This window comes from Contarinia nasturtii, unplaced genomic scaffold (genome assembly GCF_009176525.2).
Source record: "Contarinia nasturtii isolate CC-2019 unplaced genomic scaffold, AAFC_CNas_1.1 Cnas_scaffold_1037, whole genome shotgun sequence".
Lineage (NCBI taxonomy): Eukaryota > Metazoa > Arthropoda > Insecta > Diptera > Cecidomyiidae > Contarinia > Contarinia nasturtii.
This window is the reverse complement of record NW_022198383.1, coordinates 5,179,487-5,203,775: the sequence shown is the minus strand read 5'-3', so window position 1 is coordinate 5,203,775 and position 24,289 is coordinate 5,179,487. Positions and strand designations below refer to the sequence as shown.

At 33.1% G+C, this 24,289-nt stretch overlaps 5 protein-coding genes across 7 annotated transcripts; 1 reads left to right on the top strand and 4 right to left on the bottom strand.

Moving 5' to 3' along the window:
- Nucleotides 1-2,412: 2,412 nt before the first annotated feature.
- On the bottom strand, nt 2,413-3,605 carry LOC116344286 (DNA excision repair protein ERCC-1). Its single transcript, XM_031772758.1, has 4 exons — nt 3,275-3,605; nt 3,012-3,217; nt 2,768-2,941; nt 2,413-2,692 (listed from the first exon to the last, which is right to left on the bottom strand). Exons 1-4 carry the CDS (start codon nt 3,537-3,539, stop codon nt 2,504-2,506), a joined length of 834 nt encoding a protein of 277 aa, XP_031628618.1. The 5' UTR covers nt 3,540-3,605; the 3' UTR covers nt 2,413-2,503.
- Nucleotides 3,606-3,731: 126 nt separating this feature from the next.
- LOC116344285 (cytosolic endo-beta-N-acetylglucosaminidase) lies at nt 3,732-6,952 on the top strand. Its single transcript, XM_031772757.1, has 8 exons — nt 3,732-4,062; nt 4,421-4,626; nt 4,740-4,829; nt 4,919-5,285; nt 5,384-5,592; nt 5,651-5,864; nt 5,945-6,079; nt 6,155-6,952. Exons 1-8 carry the CDS (start codon nt 3,963-3,965, stop codon nt 6,706-6,708), a joined length of 1,875 nt encoding a protein of 624 aa, XP_031628617.1. The 5' UTR covers nt 3,732-3,962; the 3' UTR covers nt 6,709-6,952.
- A 220-nt stretch (nt 6,953-7,172) lies between these two features.
- LOC116343547 (peptide transporter family 1-like) lies at nt 7,173-19,072 on the bottom strand. Of its 2 annotated transcripts, none has more exons than XM_031771672.1 (9): nt 19,058-19,072; nt 16,667-16,897; nt 10,167-10,245; nt 9,857-9,998; nt 9,391-9,752; nt 9,090-9,269; nt 8,112-9,016; nt 7,953-8,039; nt 7,173-7,892 (listed from the first exon to the last, which is right to left on the bottom strand). In XM_031771672.1, exons 2-9 carry the CDS (start codon nt 16,697-16,699, stop codon nt 7,383-7,385), a joined length of 2,298 nt encoding a protein of 765 aa, XP_031627532.1. In that variant the 5' UTR covers nt 16,700-16,897; nt 19,058-19,072; the 3' UTR covers nt 7,173-7,382. The 2 variants fall into 2 exon arrangements, with proteins under 2 accessions (XP_031627532.1, XP_031627531.1); XM_031771671.1 differs by lacking the exon at nt 19,058-19,072 and adding an exon at nt 18,207-18,284.
- LOC116343549 (SAM50-like protein CG7639) lies at nt 12,929-14,878 on the bottom strand. The gene has a single exon (XM_031771676.1). The coding sequence runs from the start codon at nt 14,545-14,547 to the stop codon at nt 13,198-13,200; it is 1,350 nt and encodes a 449-aa protein (XP_031627536.1). The 5' UTR covers nt 14,548-14,878; the 3' UTR covers nt 12,929-13,197.
- Nucleotides 19,073-19,704: 632 nt separating the features above from the next.
- Nucleotides 19,705-23,511, bottom strand: LOC116343548 (peptide transporter family 1-like). 2 transcript variants are annotated; one of them, XM_031771673.1, is made up of 7 exons: nt 23,487-23,511; nt 23,225-23,273; nt 21,525-21,629; nt 20,951-21,451; nt 20,797-20,882; nt 20,536-20,717; nt 19,705-20,444 (listed from the first exon to the last, which is right to left on the bottom strand). In XM_031771673.1, exons 2-7 carry the CDS (start codon nt 23,253-23,255, stop codon nt 19,844-19,846), a joined length of 1,506 nt encoding a protein of 501 aa, XP_031627533.1. In that variant the 5' UTR covers nt 23,256-23,273; nt 23,487-23,511; the 3' UTR covers nt 19,705-19,843. The 2 variants fall into 2 exon arrangements, with proteins under 2 accessions (XP_031627533.1, XP_031627534.1); XM_031771674.1 differs by lacking the exon at nt 23,487-23,511 and adding an exon at nt 23,423-23,458.
- Between the last annotated feature and the right edge of the window lie 778 nt (nt 23,512-24,289).

The following is a 24,289-nucleotide window of genomic DNA, read 5'->3' as shown; positions in this document are numbered from 1 at the left end:
TCGATAAACAACTATTTTGAAAATATGTGTTGCTGTTGTTCCAACCGCTCTTACAGGCGATGTTGTCGGTTTGTGCTTTCATTTGAGATGCGGCGGTATGTACGGCGTATTGCATGTGATATCTCTTGCCTCTCAAGCCACCGCTCATTTCGGGATGTTGTGGTATACGTTTGTGTATTGCGTTTTCTCTCTGTTTTTGTTTCATGAACGAACGATGTTGAGTGCTGTCGGGTTATTTTACGATACAATTTTTTCTTTGTAAATGTGTTTGTGTTAGACTTTCTATATACGGACAATTTTCATGGCTACACACAATCGATGGTCTTGTTTGTACCATTTTAAGAAAGAGAAACAACGTAAACGGCAATATCACAAGAAATATGAAACCTGCGCATGTGTTTTATTTATACTAACACCAATACGAGTGCAATACGACTTGTTTCGTATGTTTTTAAAAACTTGTGGTAACTCGCCGCACCGATCTTCAACAAACCAGTGATAATGAAAACCGTGCGCTCTACCATCGTATTCGATTTGGATTAAACTCACGTTGTTTTCATTTCATTTTGCATTCATTGCGACAACTGCTTGCGACTCACCGCATTCATAGATCGTTTTAAGTTTGATCGTTGATCGGTAACGTTTCAAGGCAAGCAGAAAACGTTCAGTTTCGATTTGAGTGGAAATGGTATGCATTGCTTATTGGAACGAATGGACGACAACGCACACAGTTTACTGTAGCAAAACAAAGAACCAATTGTTTTAAATGGAGATTATTGAAAATGTTGGTGTTTTTGTATGTTTTTTTTTTATTTCAAATTTTAACACAAACTTCTTTTGAGCCTGCAATTTTTCAGTGCAATTTTAATGTTATTTTTATCTCTCAAATTCATTTCATTTACTTATTCACACATTTAAAACAAAAATTCAAATGAGATTATTTTGTCTTTTGCTCAAAACTTAGTACTCAAACATTGAGTTGAAAATAATTTCGCCTAAAATAAAACTCAATTTTCGATGTCTCGGCTTGTTAACGACAAATCTGAGCTGTGGCCAGTAATTTCAATCATATATCAATTTCATTTGAGATGATGAATTCTTTATTTTGCCATCCCATCAATGTATTGCTTCCTTCCAAGAACGTATTTTCATTATCTATCTCACGTGAAACCGAAGAATACGAAGGATTCAGTGTGAAGTATAATAAAACAGAATGTACGGATGTAAAAAACAAAATTAATTACACAATACGAATTCTTTTTCTCCTCTAATCATGACAGCGGTCAAAATAAAAGAATACTGTACAGCGTAATAAGAGATCTGTCGTGTGCTGAAATCAAAAGAACACGAGCTTGCCGTGTAGTATGATTCTCGGTGAAATGGCGAAAAAAAATAAAAAAAACTTCAATTGCTCAATTGAGAGTAGAAGTAATTTGATGTTATATAACATCTAATATAAGAAAAAGATTAATTTGTAAAAGATTTTACCATCAATTTTCAACATTCCAGAAATTTTTGAATCTTTCATTTACTTTGAATATACTCAAGAAGCATACAACATTTGAATGAGTGACACAAAGTAGATTTCTATTTATTGATTTATATTCTATCGACAACTTTTCTAGAAAATGGTTTTTCTTTGTGTTGCATAAAAATTTGTGGTAAAATCTCTTCTCACCACAAGCTTACTATGTTAAATGTCTAAAATCTCCAACTTTATGTTCAAATAATACATTAAAATTGAATTTTAAGTAGCTAATCAACACCTACCATGTTTTGAACTACTTAATGTTATCACACACTGTTTTGGTTTAAATCATTTTTTATGACCATCAGTTATCGTCACATTCCAATTTCCACTACTGGTTACGCAGCCCACGACATGAGTGAAAAAGTAAAATATACTTTTCTATTTAGCGATGGATTTGGTCATTATTTTTAGGTTTTAAGGTCTTAATCTTTATGTTCGCTGACCAAATTTTGCTCTCTTCTGATTTTGATACAACCCACGATCAATTATATATAAAAGATGCTATCAATAATATGCAATGGTTTATTGACTACGGTGTTCATACAGCAGGCATTTTAGTTTTGGAAAATGTTCAGTAGTATGAAAAATACGTTTTATAGATCTATAGCTCTGCTATAAAACGAGAAATGTTTGATATCTAATTTTAGTTCAATTTCGATCTGATCACAAGAGTCAATTGAGTGGTCAATGAAAGCCTGAAATTTACGGGATGTAATTAGTTTACGGGACGATTTTAGTCTGGATCACATTTAATCCAAGATGTCATGGTCATTAAGGCAGACTAATTAAGAACTAGAGGGTTTATATTATGAATTAATATAATAAAATCCGACAATATTTAAACATTTAAAATAAGTTATGCACTTTATTTACATCCAAAATGAAATTTGCCATCTATTTTCGAGGTTATACATTTTTCGTTTGGTATCAATCACATTATATTTGATTTACAATCTAACGATAAATCTAAATCTATTTTTTCAAGAATGGATCATTGAATACATTTATGAGTCGTTTTGCTTTTCGTGGTCCCAAACCAGAACACATGGCTAAATTCTCTTCATTTGTTAGAATAAGGTTTTTCAAAGATCCATAATTTTGAAGTAATGTCATTGCATCTGTTTTGTTGACCGGTTTGATATTAGTTAAGGCTGTAACCAACTGTGGAATATCACAATCGAGAATAAAGAGTTTATGACAATATTCATATATATATTATACGCAAATCGTACAAACCTTCTGATGTGGATATTGTTGCGCTCGTGCCATAATCAAATCTGGTGGTTTGTTTTCAAATGATTTGTACGTCTCGACTATTTTACCAGCTTCCTCCGGGTTCCATGCAAGCATCAATGTTAAATCGGCCAGCAAACACATTTGAGTCAAATTTTTCAGTGCATTATTTGGATCCTGAATTAAGTGTAAAAATCATATCAACTGTCATCGTCTTTTTCTTTAAGATTCACATATCAAATCATACCTTATTGTCGACATGTACCAAAAGAACGCGTAGTTCGTATCGCTTTCCAAGTTCTTTCAATCGATTGTGAATATAATCTGGATTCAGCGAATGATATCGGAGCGAAAGGAATAGGATGCATGAAGTTTTTCCGACCACATAATCGGGAATGATTGAATCGTCAAATTCCCACGGAACATTTGTTATTGACTTGAGAATTGGATTGCCTGTTGGTAAAAAAAATGTTTCACAACTCGTTTATTTCATAACTTTTTGTTACATACCTCTTTGTTTGGGGTTCACCAGCACACAATTCGTTTTTCCTGAACCCATTTTGGTGACCGGTTTTTCTGCGGGTTGTGTAGACGATGCCGATGCTTCATCTGGCATTGTAATATTGGCCAAAAGACTATCCAAATCATCGTCATTTTCTGTAGAGAATCGTGATTTTTTCACTTCACTTGGCACCTTTGATTTAACCGTCACTGGTTCTTCAATTTGTGCCAAAATGTCATCGAATGAATCATTTTCAATGTTTTCGCTATTCATTTTCTGTTCTATTTTGAAAATAATAAATATTTTGAAAACTTCCAGCGCTTTACAATGAATTTTGTGTACAACGAAGAAATGTCAATATAATGTCAGAATGGTATAAATTCACCACTGGCGAAATATTCACCTCAGTCTACTACTCTGTCATTTATTTACAAGTGTTTTTTTTTTGCAATTGGAATGTTTACACGCCGATTGTATTATATTTTGTAAATTGTATTGTACTGAGATGTGAAATGAGAGAATACACTTGTGGTTTTCTAATTTTTATAGAGAAAACACACGTGTCATTGTTTACTTTACACAATATTGACAAAAAATTAATAATTTTGTCTTGTTGGCGTTAAAGAGTAGGCATTCTCAATTGTGCAAGCTTTGAAGAATTACGTCTCTCTTTGTTTTTCCGTCGTTGTTTTTAAAATGTTTAGTTTTTTTCGCTGGATATATAGACGACTATTTATTTTAATTTTATTATTTGTGCACAATTTTTTCGAATTTGTTAATTCATCAATTTCATATGGTAAGATTGTGTTATCATAATTCAAGTTCATGATTGAATCATAGATTATTCATGTTTCTACTGCAATCATTTTTCAATGACATAAAATATTCTCAAATATTAGATGTTTTGTTATCGAATTTGCATTCGTGAGAATTCTTTATCAAATTTTCTATTGACCAATTCAATGTCATCTATTCAACCGCAAGCATCCTATCAATATAACTATTGCGAGACAAATTTATCAAATTAGATTGATTATAATGAAAATAATGTATTTATTAAGCAGGCATTCACATGAAACATGCAGTTGAGACAGTTTGTTTGCTCTAGCTGTATCGTATTAACAGCATACTTTGCTAATTCAATATGTTTTCAGATCACTCGCAATGGCTTCACGAATGTGCACCATTCCGCACAAATCAGCAATTGCTCGAATACACCGTAAAGCCATTCAGTTGGAATAATTTGGTTGAACCTTTGATCACACGATGTGATGCTCGACAGTATGGCAATCAGTTCTTGAACATCGATGATAATGCCCAGAATGTTTCCAAGGCACAAAATGAGAAAACGAGACCAAAGGTTTGTTATTTATTTTGTATCATTATTTTTTTTTTGTTCGTTGAAATTCATATTTTTTCCATTTTTATGCTATAACCAAATTTAAAAAAGAAATTTTCTTTAAATCGTTCTAGGTCCTCGTTTGTCATGATATGGCTGGTAACTATCGTGGTGACCGCTTCATTCATGGATCCAAGAAGTTTGATGACTATCGATTCTATCACGTTCGTATTTTTTACTTTGAAAGTTCTTTCTTTTTTGGTAGATTTTTTTGTTCCATGAATTACAATTTATTCCTAAATATCTCTTTCAGTGGGCCGGCATCGATTTTTTTAATTATTTCAGTCATAACTACATTACAATTCCACCGCTATCTTGGATAAATGCTGGCCATCGAAATGGGGTGCCGGTGCTTGGAACCATCATTGTGGAGTTTGATAATGCCAAAAAAACTCTCGACGAATTACTTTGTTCAAGACAAGATCTTTACCGTTACGTGGAGGCTTTTGTTCTTGTCACAAAAAGTTTTGGATTTGACGGATGGCTATTGAACATTGAATGTGGCATCGATGAAGAACAAGTACCAAAACTAAAAGAATTCGTCCGACAAATGACAAAGCGCATAAAGGAAGAAATTCCAAATGGAACCGTTATTTGGTACGACAGTGTGATTGAGTCAGGTCAGTGAAAATTCAATTGAAATTGGTCAGTGTGATTGATTATTGATAATAATGTTGTTGTTTGCTGTTGTTGTTTGCTCAATTTTTGATTGAGTCAGGTTCGCTCAGTTGGCAAAATGAGGTGAATGAAAATAACATCGATATGTATCATGGCACGGATGGCATTTTACTGAATTATTGGTGGAGAAATGAGAGTTTACAACGTACAGTCGATATTCTTAAGAAAGATCCAGAAGAGATGGCCAAAGTTTTTGTGGGAATTGATGTGTTCGGGAGAGGTCAAACGGCCGGTTTTCATACGCATGAGGTAAAAAGTGGTGTAATTAATAGATTGTTTGCAGTTTTTGAATGACGACTTTTTTCAGACGCTGCGACCAATTAAAGACCATAATCTTTCGATTGGCATTTTCGCGCCTGGTTGGACTTTTGAAAATATGCCAAATGAACATCCATTGCGGGATGAAGGAACTGACGATATCAATCGAAAGTTTCTCGAACGAAATACACGTTTTTGGAAATTACTTTGGACATATCTCTATTCACGCGGTCCAAATGTCCTACCATTTTACACTTCATTTTGTGAGTGCCTGTGACAAATTCAATTTCAAAACTAAATGCTTATATGTTGATTTTTATTTATACTCGTCGTTAAATATCAGGTCTTGGATCAGGCAAAAAGCAATATCGTAACGGTCTTCAAATCGGCAATGAGCCATGGTTCAATCTACAGGAACAACAATTCCAGCCATCAGTACCATCTTCATTTGAATACCAGTTCGAAGAAGCGTATCATGGTAATGGCATTCATGAAGTAATCTTAGCAATTCATCATATTATTTACGCACTTTTCTATCTGGAATAACTTACAGGTGGCTCGTGCATCAGATTTAGTGAATCTGTTAACAAACTTCGCTTGTTCGCAACTGATTTCACATGCAAAGACAATTTAATTGTTTCGTTTGTGTTCAAACGATCCGATTACGCAATCGATGTTCAATTGGTTCTAAACGTGCAAAATGATAAGGGCGATCAAAACTTATTGGTTTATTGTGATAGCGATAGACGTCTGGAATCAAATGCTATTTTGAAAACCGGTGAACACATTGTGACTCCATTGCGGGCAAATCTACTTAAGTACGCTTGTATTGGATTGAGCAATCGACACGAGAAAATCTTCCCAAGTGGAAATCGATCCATAAACGGATGGGAGACTCGTTACTACTACCTCAATTTTGATGAGATTGCTAAACATGGCCGTGTCACCGATGTTGGAATCTCAATTAAAAAAGACAATTGGACCGATACCGATTCGGTTTTGTTGGGTGCCTTACACATTCATCGAGGCATCAAAGATGAAGAGCGCATCATTACACATCTGGATTCGATTTCATTCAGTTCGGCATTAAAAGAACTTACCATGTAATATTTTCTATCGCATTCAAAATGTTTACACCAAAGAAGTCACAAATGTTACCAATTAAGTTATGATCCATTCAAATTGGCACAAAGATTTAAACACAAAAATATATTTTTAAAAAGTTTATATTATGCATATGAATAATGATGTTTTGCATGTGATTTCAATTTAATTTATGAAACTGAGGTATTTGTAAAGAAAACGCCAACAAAATCGATGAATAAAACACAGTAATAATTTATTCAATGAATTTCATTGAGAAGATCAGCTTTTTTCCTTTTACAAAACAAAATAGGATGAATTTTGGTTGCTTTGTCCACATCCCAAAAAAAGGTAAAAGATTTAAATATCAGTTCATGAATGTATATTTATTGGCTTCTTTCTTTAAAAAAATATATAAATATAATTTGTTTTAAAGAGTTAAAAGTAAAAAAAAAGAAGATAAAAGCAATTTTCTAGTATAGTTTTCATAAATAAATTTCCAACAGAATTATTATAACTGGGCGCGTTTCATTGAAATTTAAAATCATGAAGAAAAACAAAATAATAAAAATAACAGGGAAAATGTCTAAATATACAAATCTGACACATTACGATTCCTAACAATAAAAAAAAGTATTTTTTAACAATTAACAATATCACAAAAAAACTGTCCACATGAGGCAGATGACATTTTTCTTCTAAATGTCTGTGTATCCATAATTGTCGACTCCATTTTTGCCGTTGGCTGCTCGTTTCAAGCATTTTGGACTAGCATCTAATTTCTCGCTACCATTGCTTCCATTCGATAGTGATAAGCGTGGATTTGTTGGTGCTGTGCCGGCAGCAATAGCCGCCGTGGTGGGACACATGCCGTCGACAGTGAATGTGTCAGTACTTATATTCGAACTGTTCATATTGATGACATTTGCATTACGAGCGGCCGCTTCATCGTTTTCAATATCTTCGACAATAGAGCGATACTTATACTTTTTGGCCAGATAAATGAATAGTAAAATGTTGAGCGCCATAAGACCGGCAAATAAGAAGAATTCGCCCGATTGTGTATCAAACACTTTTACTTTTGCGATAATAACGACAAAAATATTGCCAAAAGTTACGGTAAGAAGCCAAAAGGCTTGTAACACCGATTTCATTGATGACGGTGCTTGTGTGAACGAGAACTCTAGGCCAGTTACTGAAAACATAATCTAAACCGAAAAAATAAATAAATAACATTGATTGCATTTTGAAAATATATTCAAACTTACTTCACCAGCTGTTACAATCACATATTGAGGTATTTGTAGTAAAATGTGTATCGATGGTGGTGCGGTAATTGTGTAAACGTTCATTGTCTGTACAAATTGAAAGAATAAATCATCATTATTAAATCAATTGCAAAATGATAGATATTTCGTATAACTTACGTAATTAAATTGACTAATTTGACTGATGACAGCTGTATAAGTTCCGCCGTGTTTTAGTTCAAAGCCACCGACTTGAATTCCATCCACCCATACAAAATATGTTCCTACGTCGACTTCATGCATCCGATTCAAATCCGATTGCAATTTAAATGATTGAGCATTTTGCATATTTTGAATCATAATCTCTTTGTTAATCACATCAGAACTCTGAACGGTTGAGGTAATCACGATACGAACGCGCGGCAATAGGGCTGGCGATCGAGCCGGTGAATCTTCATATTGCACAAATTTATTGGTGGCGGCTAAAAGGTAGCTCGTTGCTTTATGTGCAAAAATTTTGATTTCTCCATTGAACGACACTGGTTCACAGGTACTACCTTCAACGGATGTGATATTATATTGAAAAACTCGCAAAGTTTCATTTGGTTTAAATGCTAAATGTTGGTCTGTCCAAAGTGCGTTCGGTGGCAATTCGATTTTTTCGTGTTCTGGTAAATTTGTTTGCAATTGAAAGCCGCATGATTGACCGTTAAAAATGCGCAATTGTCCTTCGTTCGCTTTCGGCATTACTGGGTATGTTTTTTCTAAACGTAACTCAAGTAAACCAGAAATGGCAAATGCAAAACCACAGAGTGCCATACCTAATGCCATTTTTCGTAACGGTGTATTAATTTTCACTTTCTCAAGCAAGGGATAGATAATAAAGTTGAACAGTGGAATGCAGAAAACAACGATCAGTGGATTTAGTACTTGAATTTGATCAGGTTTAATTGAGTATTGTTGTGAAATGTAACCGTCCATTTGAGCTGCCTGAAACGTCCACCTCGAAGATTGTTGATCGAATAGCGCCCAAAAAAGCGGGAATGGAATGTATAAAACCAGTATTTTCAGCAAACATTTAACATCTATATGAAGAAAAAAAGTACGTATATTGAAGCGATACTTGTAATATATTGCAATCACGTGCATTTAACCTACCGTACACCATTTGTTTGCCATATTTCGGTTCAGCATAATCGAGAAAATGATAGCGTGGTTTTGTTTGCCGTTCTTTTGACCGAGTTTTCAACGCATGCACGATACATTTGGCGATTTTAACGATAATATTTCCCGACGGCGGTACCAACACATAAAATGGTTTGCCAATCACATAAATTACTGTAAGGTTTTTTTTTTTAAAGAAAAGAGAATACAAATAAAGAATTTCATTAAAATTACTTTCGAATTTTGTGCGTTCGTTCGTTCGTTCGCTTGGAAAGAAAGTGAACTGCATACTCACAAATCGAAATGATCATCAATGCTCCCGGCACACCAAACGCTAAGGGAAAACAACTCAATTCGCCAAAACAATGTACGTTCTCACGCAGAATTGGTGTCAATAATGTTGAAATCATGGATCCAGCATTGATTGACAGATAGAATATCGAAAAAAATGTAGCTAAATGTTTTGCTTGTTCCGGTAACTTAAACTGATCACCACCAAACGCAGACACATTCGGTTTTATGCCTCCAGTGCCAACTGATATCAATATGAGCCCAAGAATGGTCACTTCGTTTGCGGGCAGCTTCAAAGTTGGTACGGCACCTACCGTTAACACGACGGTGCCCAAAGCATAAATCATCGACAAATAGACGATTGTCCTAAACAGAAAACCAAAGAAAATACACAACAACCATTATGAATGTGAGAAATCGATTGTTTTGATAAAAAATTAAATGAAAAATAAAAAAAACATTCAACATACTTGAAACGGCCCCAGTAGCTGTCTGCTAAAATTGCACCAATTAATGGAAAGAAATATGCTAAACTTGCGAATACGTGAAATAAAACAGTCGCATCATCATTCGAATACTTCAACTTTGCAGTGAGATACAGTACAAGCACCGCTGTTTAACGAAAAAAAAACAGAGAGATAATGAAAGGGAAACATTGATAAAGATGAGAAATACTAAAATTTAAATTATCGGTCATCTGCGGCGAATGTAAGCCATTCGAATGTAACATTGCTTTTTAGAGTAAGAAACACTCTCTCGCATACACACACACGAACTTACTTCGCATGCCATAATAGTTGAACCGCTCGCAGAATTCGTTGCAAATGATGAAAGCCACCGATTTGGGATATTTCAGCTTCTGCAAAGAGAAAATCGAAAATATATATATCATAAAAGAATTTATAAAATCTAGGTATGTGTGGAAAATCGGTGCACGATTTGGTTGTGTTGCTAAAAACCAGTTGGCAATTTATGCAGACAAATGACACACAAGGCGATCGATATCAAAAAAAGCAAAGGAAATAAGTGGGATAGTACGATTTGTAGAAAAAAAGTAACGCTCTCAGTTGCTACATTTCGCATACTTGAAACCAAATTTTATTAGATTGAAACACGTACCTAACAATATTACTTTAGCTTATAAATTGCACGATTTTGGAATCTCTCGGCTTTGGTTTCAAAATCAATTGCAATTTTTTCGCCGAATGTTTCGTTTAAATCGGAGGCTCATGATCACACGCATTAAAATCGCATGCATTTATGTGAACCGATGTGAACTGTAGCTTTGTGTTCAACGTATATTTTGGTTCAACCTTGACCACTTATGCGTTCATTGAATCGTTTGAATGCAACATTTGTTTATCGAAAATACGGCAAAATTACTGCAAATTATTGTCATATGAATTTAGACGCCACATTGCGATAATAAGCTTTAATTATTAGTTTTAATTCAAATAAAAATGTTTCGGCACACGCTTGAAAAAAATGTTAGCTCGCATTTTATTTAAGTATCACACTGATTTTGTAAGAACTCAATTATGAATGAAACTACCTGTTTTTGAAGTGGAATAAACTCGCAGTCTTTTAAATGGAGCATTTAGGTTTCATTATAATGGGAATTTTTTTTATACTTAATTATATTTCATAATTTGAGCATCGGCGCTACCATCGTCATTCGTCGTCGTCGCTGAGATTATCAGTTGAATTAGAGTTCACAAATGAGATTATTCCACATTAAAACAATTAAAAAAAGCTGAAATGATTTTTGTAACATGTCTATGAATTTTCGCTTTCTCTGACATCAGTTTCACACGATGCTTTGTTATTCTGATTTTCAACACCTGGTGAATGTGCGTTTGTAAAACTGTTCCCACATTTTAAATTTTGAACAACAAAAAAAAACATGATCGCACAGCGGAAACACAGTAATATGTATTTACTATTCACACAGCGACGAACATTCAATTTAGCAAAAAAAATGGCAAAAAAAATGTACAAGAGAAAATCTTTTGGGTATATCGTAGCGGAATTTTCGTTTCCAGATTGTTAGAGGTTTAACCGATTATTTACTTCACCGTTTAAAATGTATTTAATGCGTGATGCAATTACATACATTCTATGTTCGAAAAAGACGTTGGTGCGCCTTTGCTATTCGCTTCTTGTTTGTTTTGTTGATTTTCGCTTTCATTTATTTTATTTAACAAAAACAGACATCGTTGAACTAGAAAAATATTTACCATACTAAAGAATACTTCAATGGCATCCATCGTCTTTCATAATTTTCATCTCGAAATTGGCTTAAAATATGATACATCGCATCATAAATACAAAAAATACAGAAGAGATGTTATCATCGGGGCGTTTACAAAATAATTATCGAAATGATCAAATCAATTTATTTTGTCAATCGAAATTCAAAAAAAAAAAAAAAAAAAATCTTCGAACAAATAAATGTGAAAATCAAGAAATTTTATGAAAAAAATAAACTCATCATTTTTTATGATTGAAGACTGTGGCCATCGTCAGTATTAATTATAAGCGGTATCAATGACTGCAATTAATTGGTAAGTTTGGGATCATCAATGAAATTGACGCCGTGTTTACTTTTAGAAAGTATGCCGTCGAACGTCAAACAGCCTTGGTGTTAAATCACGTTGAATACGTACCCATATTTGGTTGATTCAAGTGTTAATTGCATAAAACACAAAAAAAAGAGTCAAAGTAGTGTTGCACGCGCAAATGTAATCAAATGAAGAATGAGTATCTTTTTATTTTTGGATAAATGATGCGTAATTTATATACCCGTCAACGAGCACAAAGCCTTGAACCAACGAATAATTCATATGTAAATGATTTTAAACAAAAACAAGAGTAAACAGAGCAATTGAAGGGATAGTCTCATTTGAATGGCATAATCCACACATCATGTACCTGAGCACACACTCGAATATTCATTGGCGTGATCTCAATTTTTTCGGCCCAATTGTTTGTCGATTCATCAATTGAACAATTATGGCAAATTAATATGATGAATGCATTCAATGGTGCGAAAGCGTTTGTTTTTCCATTCGATACATTATCGCTTTCACAAGTTGTAAATATCACACGAATACTTAGTTGTTTGGTCTGGCAATGACAATGCTGGTGTGCGTAACGTAACCAATGATAAATTCCAGTGAAAGCAAAAATGTGCATAAAAAACCATAAAAGAATGCTAAAACAATGCATTATCATCATTAACGTTGTGGTATTTTTAAAGTTGTTTTTATTTTCATGTTTTCAAGCAGATATTTGTCGCTGATCCAAACGAAAAACGTGCACAAAATGACGTTTACGTGAGTTTTACAATTCCGTATTTATCATCAGTAAAAATCAACTTATCCACTTCAAAAAAAAAGAGAAAAAAACATATTTGTAAAAAAACAAAATGACATTCAATTTTCAATGTCACACCGACATGTGAATGAATTCTACCACAAAGATGATTATTATTCGAATTCAAAATAAATTTCAAAGATCTGTTTTATTTTTTCGATTTTCTTTATTTTAACGAAAATATCTTGTACAATATTCATTTTGATCTATCATCTGTCTTTGTCGTGACGCACATAAATTTGATGGTTTGAGGTGTAACATTTACACAGAGAGAAAAAAAATACTTATACGGTTTGTACGGGTAACAATTCCTGCTCAAAATGCACATACAATTTAAAAGCGAGTGAGATTTGTTTTGTGGTTGTGTTTCTGAGAACACATCAAACTAGTTTTCTTTTCTGTAAGAATTTAATGCATTTTTCTCTAATTAATTTCTTCAAATAAAGTCATAGCCAATGCCAAACTGAAAGCCTTTCTTGAAGAAGTGACTATTTTTACTTGTGAGTGGTTCGCAGTAGTTGAATTCGATTCGAGCGCGTTCGCCCATTCGCAATGCCATTCCCACACCCATCGAACTGGCCAAATTGGTGGCATCCAGTACAAATGAATCGGTTTTTCCGCAATTCAAGAAGAAATGTAAACGGAATAGATTTGCAAATCCCTGTCGACTAAAGAATGGTAACGGTGCCCAGAGATGTGCTCCAGCTGCCATGTAAGAATGTGCACCGACAGCGATGCCATCGACATGTTCACCAGCACCGGCCATTACATAGCCACGAAGCGATTGTGGTCCGCCCAAAGTGAATAAACTACTGATAGGTACAGGTGGTGACATTTTGGCTGGTCTTAGAAGACCGATGCGTCCGCAAAATTGAGCCGAAATACCAGCAAACAAAGGTACATTGAGTTCAGCATGTGTATTGGTACTTGTGTAACCAACATTGCCTCCGGCAAATCCAGCAATTTCTTGTGTGGATCGAAGAAAAATACCACGACTTGGATATATGGTGCTGTCACGTTCGTCTATTGTGCAAGTATGCCGTAAAATGGTTGCCAATCGAGGTCCACAATTTTTTCGCAAGACCAATGGCACTTGACGTGCTGTCAATCCAATCTCTCTGATTGACGTTTCCAACTGAACATTATGATGAACTTGTGCGGGCAACCAAAATGCAGCATCCAATATTAAACCCAAATTGTCAGTTCGATATTTCGACCATGGAAATTCCGCCGTATACTTTGATAGGATAATTGATGTTTCTGGTTTGAAATCACCTAATATCGTATGATAGTATGGTTTTGTCAATTTGATATTTATGTCAGTTGTTTTATGATTGCTATAGCTTCCATGCACCGTAAGTCGTTCACCACGACCGAAAAGGTTTGGCGATGCAACTTCGACTGTGACGGCTCCCTCATTTTGTCCGATTTCTGTGCCAATTTTTCCGGTGAGTCGAGATAATTCAACGCCATCAAATGACACCTCATAACCATTTTCCGTTGCATTCTCGCCGCGACTTATATCAATGCTTGCCCGCAGCGATTTGTAAATTCCAAGCTCTTCCAATTGCTTTATCGATGTCTTCACTTCAAGTACAACTTCATTAAATGTTTTTGCTTTAAAGAGATTTCGCACCGCCCGATTTACATAATCATCGTGCGTCCGGCCAAGGCCGCTCACATTCACATTATCAACACGGGCTGCAAAACGTGATAGATCCACATTTCGCTTTGTTGGACTACTCGATTGTGGCAGATTTTCTTTTTTTGACGTTGATGCACCCATTTTCTTTTTATTTACACTCTTATTTTAATAAATTTTTATTTTAATTGCTATGACTTTTTTTTTCTCTCCACGATGATGAAATCAGCAGCGCAAATATATCCATTTATATTAGTAGAAGAGAAAAAAAAAACTTTGTTTTAAACTATACTAATGTTTGAAATCTTTTTGGTTTCGTTTAGTGATTTTGTCCCATTGTCGAATTATTGGGTCATTTTTTGAAAACAAATCACCAATTAAGTAAATTTAATTGCAAATTGATTGCAATTTCGTTCGTTTTCGCACAGAAAATGAAAAAAAGTCAAATGGAACAACTGTCAAACACACAGAACAACCATGCCGTATGGTGTCGATGTGAAACCCATACATTCACATTGACTGACAGTTCTCGCAAGTGTGGTGAATTTAATATTTGAATATGCTCTATACTCTCTCGCTATTGAGGCGTTCGTTTACTCACCTTCTGTTTAGCATGTAATATTATTTGGTGGGAAAATTGGCTTGAAACAATTATTGAATAAATTGAAACAAATCAAATGAAATTATTCACTTGTACTTTATTGCGACGCCATTTCTACATATATTCAAGTATAAATCCGTTTTTTCTGTACCGCATAACCGATTAATACGTTCTGTGTTTTTAAAGCCTAATCAATCAAGCTATTTAGAGTTTTGTCTGAAATTCAATGTCTCGTTTTGGTTTTTTTATAAACCTGTTTAAAAAAAAAATAAAAACAAAAGGTAATCTACGTCGAGAATAAAACCCCATGAATGCGAATTAAAACGGTATCGAACATAATAAACAAACATGCGATGAAAAGATTTGTAAGATTTTTATCAATTATTGGAACTCAAATATCACAGTCGAAAATTAACAAACTGTTTATTTTATATTGGACATGAACATCAAAAGACACTTGATTGAATCGTTTTCGTTCGATTGAATTTAAAAGAGCACACACTCGTTCTTGCCCATCAATGTAACACCGTTCGAAAAGTTATGAACGCAATTTCAGTCAATTGTTTATTGTTGAAAAAAACAGCATGAGCCTTCACCTGACCGATCCATCAAGTACAGATGTTTTGAATATCAATGTATACGCGTAGCAATGGACTTTTTTTTATTGTCTAACTGCAAAATGTTTTAATTACGATTCGTTAAGACGTGCATAAAATACGTCCATCATATTTATAGATCATAAAGAAATTATGGACAATTCAATAAAAGTTATACACGAAACCTGACAGACGATTAGAATACATTTTGTATTCAAGTTGTTGATGTATTTGGATTTGACCACTGTTCACATCAAATATTTGCTCGGATCTATCTAATCAATTTAAAGTGATCGTGACAGTTAATCACAGAAAAGGAGAGAAAGAGAGAGACCCCAAAAATGATATGAAATAGTTTTGTTGAACAAATATGATTATTTGAGATGCAAACATTAATTATCTGAGAACAGTAGTATTAGTACCTGAGTGACTGAAATTACTAATGAATATTTATTAATCGCGTCCCAAATACATTGAAAATGACGATTACTGAATTCGAAGAACAAAAATTGTCACATCTGTGTGTTGTGATGAATTCAAATAAACGGAATTGATACTTGGTATGGACAAATAAATTTGTTTGATTTTATATTTATGGCTTGTATATCATGTATGAAAGTTGTGAGATTTAAAAATATGATGTTTTCATCACTTTTCTTTTTCAAATTTTTTTCTTTTTCGTTTCAATTTTATGTACAGAAACACCGTATTTACAAGATATTTGAAATATTTCTACACCAAAAACTTGGGGAAAAAATATATATTACAGCATAACTTATTTACAATTGACATACAGTAAAATGTTGATGTATTTCATCACATGGAAATGGCAAAATGTTGTCATTAAGAAAATAATGCGTTCATAATGAGAAAAAGATTCAAAGACCAAGGTTTATTATTCGGTATATTGAATTTTATAGTGCTAATATATTGAATTTTGAGAGACTTAAGATGTACGCAATTGTTAATACATCAAAGGTCTGTTTATACAAGATTCAAGATTTAGATGGGGATTCGAGATATTCAGCTTTTTTCCAATGTACATAGCAATAATGATCCTACTTACCGGCTCTTTAATATCCATCGCACCGCTCACCATGATGAATCGAAAATATAAAACTCACGACACACAAAAAAAATCTCTTTAGATCTGTTTAATCTGTTAAAATTGTTTTCGATAGTCGTCGTACACTTGTTGCTCAATCGCCGAAATTATTAAATTTTCGTTATAGATGCTAATGTATAGTTTCATTCAACATGGGTATTATTTCGTGTTTTGTTCGTTTTCTTGGTTCATCTGAAAGAATAATAATCAACAAAAAAACGGGGTTTTTTCACCGCGAATAATTATTATAAGTCAATTGATGTTTTTTCTCATCACACTATAGTAGGTTTTTTTATGGACGGCTGCAAATCAAGAAATAATGAACCTTGAATTTTTCACCGAATTATGTGTTGTTGTTTTTTAAAACAACAAAATCGGAATATTTCTTATCGATTTTGAATCGAAAAGCAAAATGATGAAATGCTGTTTGAACAAATTGCACTAATAATTTATATTGTTTGACATTTGAAAGTGGCTTTCGATTTTATTTAGTAAGTATGGAACAATTTTTGTCACTAGAAATCTGTGCGATCGCCTGTGCTATCGATGCAAATTCATCGGTGATTTATTTTTGCGCCACAAACATGCACACCGACCAACAAAATGATTAAACGTTACGGGTTCTTTGTCAAACAAGCGCGAACCTAAATGTGTGAATGCTTGTGAACGAATAATCGATTTGAAATACTCTTTTTTCAGTTTGCTCAGATAGTTAACGAAGTTACCAAACTAAATAAATGAAATCAAGACGGAAAAATGTATACAAACACTTTCGCAGGCATGTTATTTTTGTGTTTTAAAAAAGCAGCTCTATTTTTATGAACTTTTAATCAACGAGAAATTCTGTGTGTTTGTGTGTGGTAATTGGAAACGTTCGAGACGGCTCGATTCAGTTTGGTGTGGTAAGCGCTAATAGAATACTAATGACACGGAAAGAATCGAGCGTGTTTTCTTATCCATTGCACTGTACTAAAACAAACTGAAGCGATGCTGTCAGCACTACGTGCTGTTGCTCTTCGTCTACAATACACAATTAAAACAAAGCGCATAACAGAGAGGGAGAGAAAAAAATGTGCGAAATCATTGATTCAAAATAAGTGAATTAAAACCGAAAAAAAAACAACACATAAAAATGGAATATCTCTAAACAATATAACACACATACACACAATTTAAACGGTCTATTAATTCAATAATATTTGCTTTTATTTAAATTTAAAACTCGTTTGAGGTTTTTTTTCTTCTTATTCTCAGATTTTTGAGTCAGTGTGACGGCGGCTTATTAGCTCTGCATTTTCAGTCCATTTTGTAACGAAATTACAAACATGCTTAAATAGTGTATATTTGCAAAAGATATAATAATTATTATTTCCATGAAATGCGGCCGTCGTATGTGAAATAACAATTGTTTTGTATAAATCTCCTCGATTAACGATCGCACAATTTTCTGAATTATTAACAATCACAACGAAAATTTCGCCAAATTACAACGATAAACTACCAAAAAAAATATGTGTATATTAGCACGATACAAAACAAAACTGTTAACTGTTCGACGGGTTCTGTGCGACTGACGATTGCGAGCATCATCAGCTTGTAACAGCTGAGCACTCACTCGGTTTAACCACACAAACGCATTATTTTACACAGTGATTTCTTCAATGTGTATGTGAAATTATTGTTTTATTTTTGTTTTTTAAATTTATTTGCAAATATGATGAAGAAAACGAATGCGTTGTATGTTTTGCGTCTTACCAATAACAAACGAAGGAAAAAAATAACGATGAAATTTTCAATAGGAATTTGACATAAAGTTTCTTTCCAAAGTATTTTGAACCACTCTTCACTTTTTATACATGCAACAAGTGCAAGTGATACATGACGAAAGAACAGCAACGAATTACGTTGCATTGATATTCTTAATATAGCAGTTGTGTTATTTGTTTACATGAACTTGTCGCGCATATACAAATTACATTCGGTTTACGTTGTAACTTTGGCAACTGAACAATGACGCGACACATTTTTTTCTGTTCATGCGTCCAAAAATGTATGACATGCATCAATGTAGGAGAAAATTAAGGTCATGTTTTTTCTTCATTTTTGGGTAATCTCACAAAAAAAATCTCGGTTGGTAACATTAATTTTTTTTTATGAGTGAAGTTTAATTTCGATTTTTTCCATCAATTTTACAATATTTTGGCGTCGAAGAACATATGTTTTTAATATATGAAAATTTAAATTGTGACCTTAACTAATTTTCTATCTTCCGAAGGTGTCAGTGCGTGAGCACACGTTCAATTTTTGCAAATCAATCGAATTTCGCTTAATTGAATCAAAGTGATATATTACCTCTATATCTCTAACGAAAAGTGAGTGAACACACACGAAACAGAATATAGATTGGATGAAAGAATCGGCTTCATTTTCATTTTATTTCAAAAAAAGAGACCAAATTCTTCCATTCTCATATTCATTCATTGTGTCTGAGTGGAGAAAAGCAGATTAATTAAATTAGAATAATAGATCACACATGTGCATATAAAGCACGCTCGCTCACTCAGACATTTATGAATCAATGAGTGAATAAAAAAGAATGCCTGAAAGTATGCAACCATTTTAATTTTGAATTAGACAATTATAGCAACTTCCAACGGCATTTAAATGTGTCGATTTTTTATGTAATTCTTGAAAGCAATTATAGATATTTTGGTTAATATTGGGATTATTATATTTAGAGTTGATATTGATCTTTTAAAATTATCTTCAAAAATGCTATAGTACTGTATTATAAAGAATTTTTGATATTCGTTATCGATCCTCCTCTCAATATTCGGACAAATGGTTTATATTTGGCGATCTTATCTCGCGAGAAATAATATAATTTTTTTTAACTCAGCTCTTTTACTAATTCAAATTTCGAAAGCTATTAAACAATAAACCATGATTTTTTTAGTTAAAATATATTTGTTTACTTCTTTTACATTAGATTTAATATGAAAATTCTAATCGTCTTAATTCTAAATGCCATGCAAAAATTTGATGATTTTTAAAAGAATAAATTATGGCTTCAATTAAATTGTGGTGACAAAATTTGCAAATTTAGTAGGTTAAAACATGAAAATAAACGTCAGTCTTTCACGCTGATGATTTCTCTTCGATGTTATTCAAATACATAGTTTGTTGAGCTTCATTTGTGGTTGAGCTTTTGAATGAACGTGCAATAAAGGCGAATAAGAACATATCGAGGAACATTAATGACCCGAACAGAATGAATTCGAAAGCTTGTGATTCGAAGAAACGCATTCCAGATATATACACAATAATTACATTTCCGAATGCAACGGTCAAAAGCCAAAACGCTTGTACAACAGATCGCATACTTTCGGGTGCTTGATCATACGAGAACGATAAGCCGGTTACTGAAAACATCACTTCTCCCATAGTAATGACTACATATTGCGGCACCTGCCACAGTAGATTTACAGATTTTTCATCCGACGATTCAATCCAGAATTCAACAAGTGCTGATAGGAAAAATGAAGCACCGGCCAAGAGTCCACCAATGGTAAGCCGTTGTAATGGTCGTCCAAGTCCGATTTTATTCAAAAAGGGATAAACAATTGCTTCAAATGCCGGAATGAACGTGAGAATCATAAGTGGATTCATCAGTTGGATTTGATCGGCTTTTATGGTGTAAAATCCAAGATCTCCGTTCATGTGTTTGGCCTGCAGTGTCCTAGTATAAATAGACATAAAGGTAGAGTATAAAATCCAAATAAAATAATTCTCCTTCTAAGGCACTGACTCAATTTCTTGATGAGGCTTACCAGCGACTTCCTTGCTGATCAAAAAGTGACCAAAACAAAGGCAAAGGCAAATAAAGAATCAAAATCTTCTTCAATGTTCTTATGTCACCAACCAATTCAGCTCCATACTTATCTATCGAGTAATCTAGAAGATTTTTGTGAGGGCTTCTTTTTCCTTCACGTCTTTTGGTCACGATTGCATGCTATAAGGCAAAAAAAGAACTATTTGAAAGATCTTTTCTTGAGATTGTAAAAGGTTGGAAATTGTAAAAGGTATGTTACGCATATGCATTTGAACATTTTTATGATCATGTTCTCTGATGATGTTTTAACATATGTGTACGACGACTTTCCGATCAAAAAGAACACTGAAAGATAAACGCGTTGTATGAGACTTTTGGACTTTAAAAATATGTTCGGTTGAAATGAAATTTACAAATAGATAGTATCATCAAAACGGCAGGAACTCCAAACGCAAGTGAATAACAGCTTGTTTCTCCAAAACAATGAACGTCTTCTCTAAGAACTGGCGTTAATGTGGTTGAAACAAGCGATCCAGCATTAATTGAAAAGTAAAACAGGGAAAAGTATTTTGCAACTTGTGCCGCTTGTTCCGGTAATTTGAACTGATCCCCACCAAAGGCGGATACGCACGGTTTTATTCCACCACTACCGACAGAAATCAGAGCTAATCCGATGTATAGAGCTGCCTTAGGTGAAAATCCAATTGGAATTGCTCCAACCGAAACAATTACACTTCCAATCGAGTAAACAATGGACAAATACAAAATGGTATTGAATTTTCCCAACCACGTATCAGACAAAATGCCACCAAAGATACACATGAAATAGACTAACATTATATATACGTGATATAAAACAGTGGCGTCATCAGCTGAATACCCGAGTTTGTCTGTCAAATATATTGTCAAAATGGCTAGAAAAATGAAAAAAAAAACGGCATTACTACAATTTGATATAAAAAAAAGTAACATTTTTATATTAATTACTTCTCAATCCATAGAAATTGAATCGTTCACAAAATTCATTTCCAATGATCAGAAAAACTCGTTTGGGATAAGCCAACCTTTGAGGTACATCATGCATTGGCACACCTTGAACGTTTTGCAATTAAATAAAGTAATAGATAATGACATCAAACATTTAAATTTATCATAAATTGAACTACATTTCGAATATACAAACTACGTCCGAACCAATTTTATGGCTATGAATCGGATGCAGTTAGGCAAAATTAAAATTGATATCCGCTGTGAACTTATTTGTTGATTTAACACTCCAGCTGATAATATACTGTTGAGAAATATTGATTTCTCTATGAATCTGAACAATATTATTATTGAGAAATATTAGTTTCTAGATGAATCGAACTAATATTGTGTTAATGATTTAAACAGGTTAATATATTAGCTTGCACGTATATACAAAGCAGTAAAAATGAAACTAAATTTGAAATACGAATGTTAATGATTCATTTATTGATAAAGTCAATCCCATATAAATACCAATACTTTTCATGAATAAAATCACTTCAAACTTAACTCTGCTAAACACAACATATACGAACATCAGCAAGCGCTTTGAGTGTTCTGCTATGGAATTTATTACACTATACTCTATCAATTTATTGCACTCTAAAACATCAATGCGTATTGAATCATCTGTTATTGTATAACCAACAAAATAAGATTGCCACGACATCCATGATTGCCATGACATTATTTTGTTTTCTCAAGCTAATAAGAAAACTTCATGTAACAATGCAATTTGCAACAAACAAGGCAACAAAAATAAACTTTTTTTCGCTACATCGTTTCCATTTCTCCACGGTATTTTTCACATTCATCTGATATGAAATTTTAATTTTACTCTCACTTCAAGTGTAAAGAAAGTATTTTTATCGATGAATCTCATGTTCACAAAATTATCTGATCGCATATCAATAAAGATCGGAAACGGTAAATTTAGGTAATTGGCTAGACAACTATTGTGTTCAATTACTTTGATAGTACATCATTAAAAATAAAACCGATAATGAATCAGATAATACAATTTTTTTATCAAGTAATCATAACAAATTCAGTAGAACAGTTGAACAACATAAATTTCATAATCATTAGATTAGATTTTTTCGTCCAATAAAAATAAAAGTGTAACGAAAATAACTATAAATTCTCTAGGCTTGTCGGATTTTGTTCCTCTCTGGAATTTTTTTGCAGACAATATATTGGGCTGAATATTCATTTGAAATGAAAAGACATAGCACGATATTTTTGACAAAATAATAGAAGTGATTGTTATAATTATTGTACCAACGTAAGTATTTAGCTCTTCACTTTTCGACGAAATAAGGTTTGAAATGTTGACCTCTTTAAATTCATTGGATCAATTTTTGATTGACACCTTATCGCCAATTTCAGAAGATAAGATCTCAAGAATTGTTAGAAATTTCAAAAACCAGTGTCAAATTTTGTATGAAATCTATAACGTTTTGATTTTTGGCGCTGTAAACACTAAACAGTGTGTGTCCAAACATTAAAAATTCGGCACAAGTCTTTCAAATTTTGTTTTCTTTGAATTCAGATGAAAATCTTTTGCGAGTTAAATACAATAAAACGACTGTTATTTATTCTTTTTAAATATAATACGTGTAAATGCCGTCATTTTAAAAATGTTCACTAGTTCTTACCGTTAACAGTTTGTCCGTGTGGTTCGTTCATTGTTGTTGAAACTCAATTCTAAAAAATAATTTATTGAAATGAATACGATTTATTTGATAAACAAATTATTTGTGATTTGATAGAAAAAGTTCATTCAAGCTAATCTATATTATTTTTTCTGTTTTTCTTATAAGTTAGTACACGACATGTCTATAAAAGAAAATTACTCTATTTCACTTCCGAACTTTATGAAAGACAATACTGACTATTTAGAGCATTACTGACACTTACGTCTGATTTCTTTGCCGTTTAAAAGTTAACTGGCGATACTAAGATGTGGTTATATTGAATTTTATCGACAACGTAACAATGCAAATGCACACAATAAGTCTTTATCTTTATGACCACTCTCTTGATTTCAATTGGTGAGATTCAAAGAAGCATTTGTAGAAAATATACTTCCAGATGGAAAAATAAAACGATTAGTTGCCTTATCATTTGAGTTAATATAGACTACAATATAAATCAGAAAATTGAATCATACCAGAGATTTTCATTTAATTTTAGGCTTCTATGTATACAAACATTGACGTTCATTAAAAACATTGGTCGTCATCAATGAATGTTATCGTATTCATTAAAAATGAACAAATAAAAAGAAGCCAAATAATAAAAGTGCGTGAAATTTTCATCGATAATGACAGGTTAAAAAGATTAGGAAAGGTACGCATTTTGCAATACAAAATTTAATTAGATCCAGAAACTGATGTGTCATTTACAATTAACTTATAATTGATCTACGACTTATTACAAGGTAGTCTATTCTGCGTCAGATTTGGTTCAAGCAATAACACAGTATTATCATTTGGGATAATCCCTTTGACTATCAAGAATGTATTTTTTATAATTCGCAAGAAAAAATTTCCACAATATACTGTATATTAATTTTTTCTTCATATTTCGTTCGTAACTTTTATTTATACAGAAAATGGCAAAATAATTACGAAATCACACCAATTTTCAATGATCCAAGGAAATAAAGTAAACGGACATTTGGAGAACAGCTAATGGAATGTTTAGAAAACAACACTCCT

Excerpts from the sequence above, each read along its gene's own strand:
- LOC116344286 (XM_031772758.1), bottom strand. The coding sequence starts at position 3,539 with ATGAATAGCGAAAACATTGAAAATGATTCATTCGATGACATTTTGGCA. Across the intron at positions 3,218-3,274 it reads GGTGAACCCCAAACAAAGAG|GCAATCCAATTCTCAAGTCA; the intron begins GTATGTAACAAA and ends TTTTACCAACAG. Across the intron at positions 2,942-3,011 it reads TGGTACATGTCGACAATAAG|GATCCAAATAATGCACTGAA; the intron begins GTATGATTTGAT and ends CACTTAATTCAG.
- LOC116344285 (XM_031772757.1), top strand. The coding sequence starts at position 3,963 with ATGTTTAGTTTTTTTCGCTGGATATATAGACGACTATTTATTTTAATT. Across the intron at positions 4,063-4,420 it reads TAATTCATCAATTTCATATG|ATCACTCGCAATGGCTTCAC; the intron begins GTAAGATTGTGT and ends ATATGTTTTCAG. Across the intron at positions 4,830-4,918 it reads ATGACTATCGATTCTATCAC|TGGGCCGGCATCGATTTTTT; the intron begins GTTCGTATTTTT and ends TATCTCTTTCAG.
- LOC116343549 (XM_031771676.1), bottom strand. The coding sequence starts at position 14,547 with ATGGGTGCATCAACGTCAAAAAAAGAAAATCTGCCACAATCGAGTAGT.
- LOC116343547 (XM_031771672.1), bottom strand. The coding sequence starts at position 16,699 with ATGGTGAGCGGTGCGATGGATATTAAAGAGCCG. Across the intron at positions 10,246-16,666 it reads CGATGGATATTAAAGAGCCG|AAGCTGAAATATCCCAAATC; the intron begins GTAAGTAGGATC and ends TTCTCTTTGCAG. Across the intron at positions 9,017-9,089 it reads TGGCAAACAAATGGTGTACG|ATGTTAAATGTTTGCTGAAA; the intron begins GTAGGTTAAATG and ends TTCTTCATATAG.
- LOC116343548 (XM_031771673.1), bottom strand. The coding sequence starts at position 23,255 with ATGAACGAACCACACGGACAAACTGTTAACG. Across the intron at positions 21,452-21,524 it reads CAATTTCTATGGATTGAGAA|CCATTTTGACAATATATTTG; the intron begins GTAATTAATATA and ends TCATTTTTCTAG. Across the intron at positions 20,445-20,535 it reads GATCAGCAAGGAAGTCGCTG|GACACTGCAGGCCAAACACA; the intron begins GTAAGCCTCATC and ends TATTTATACTAG.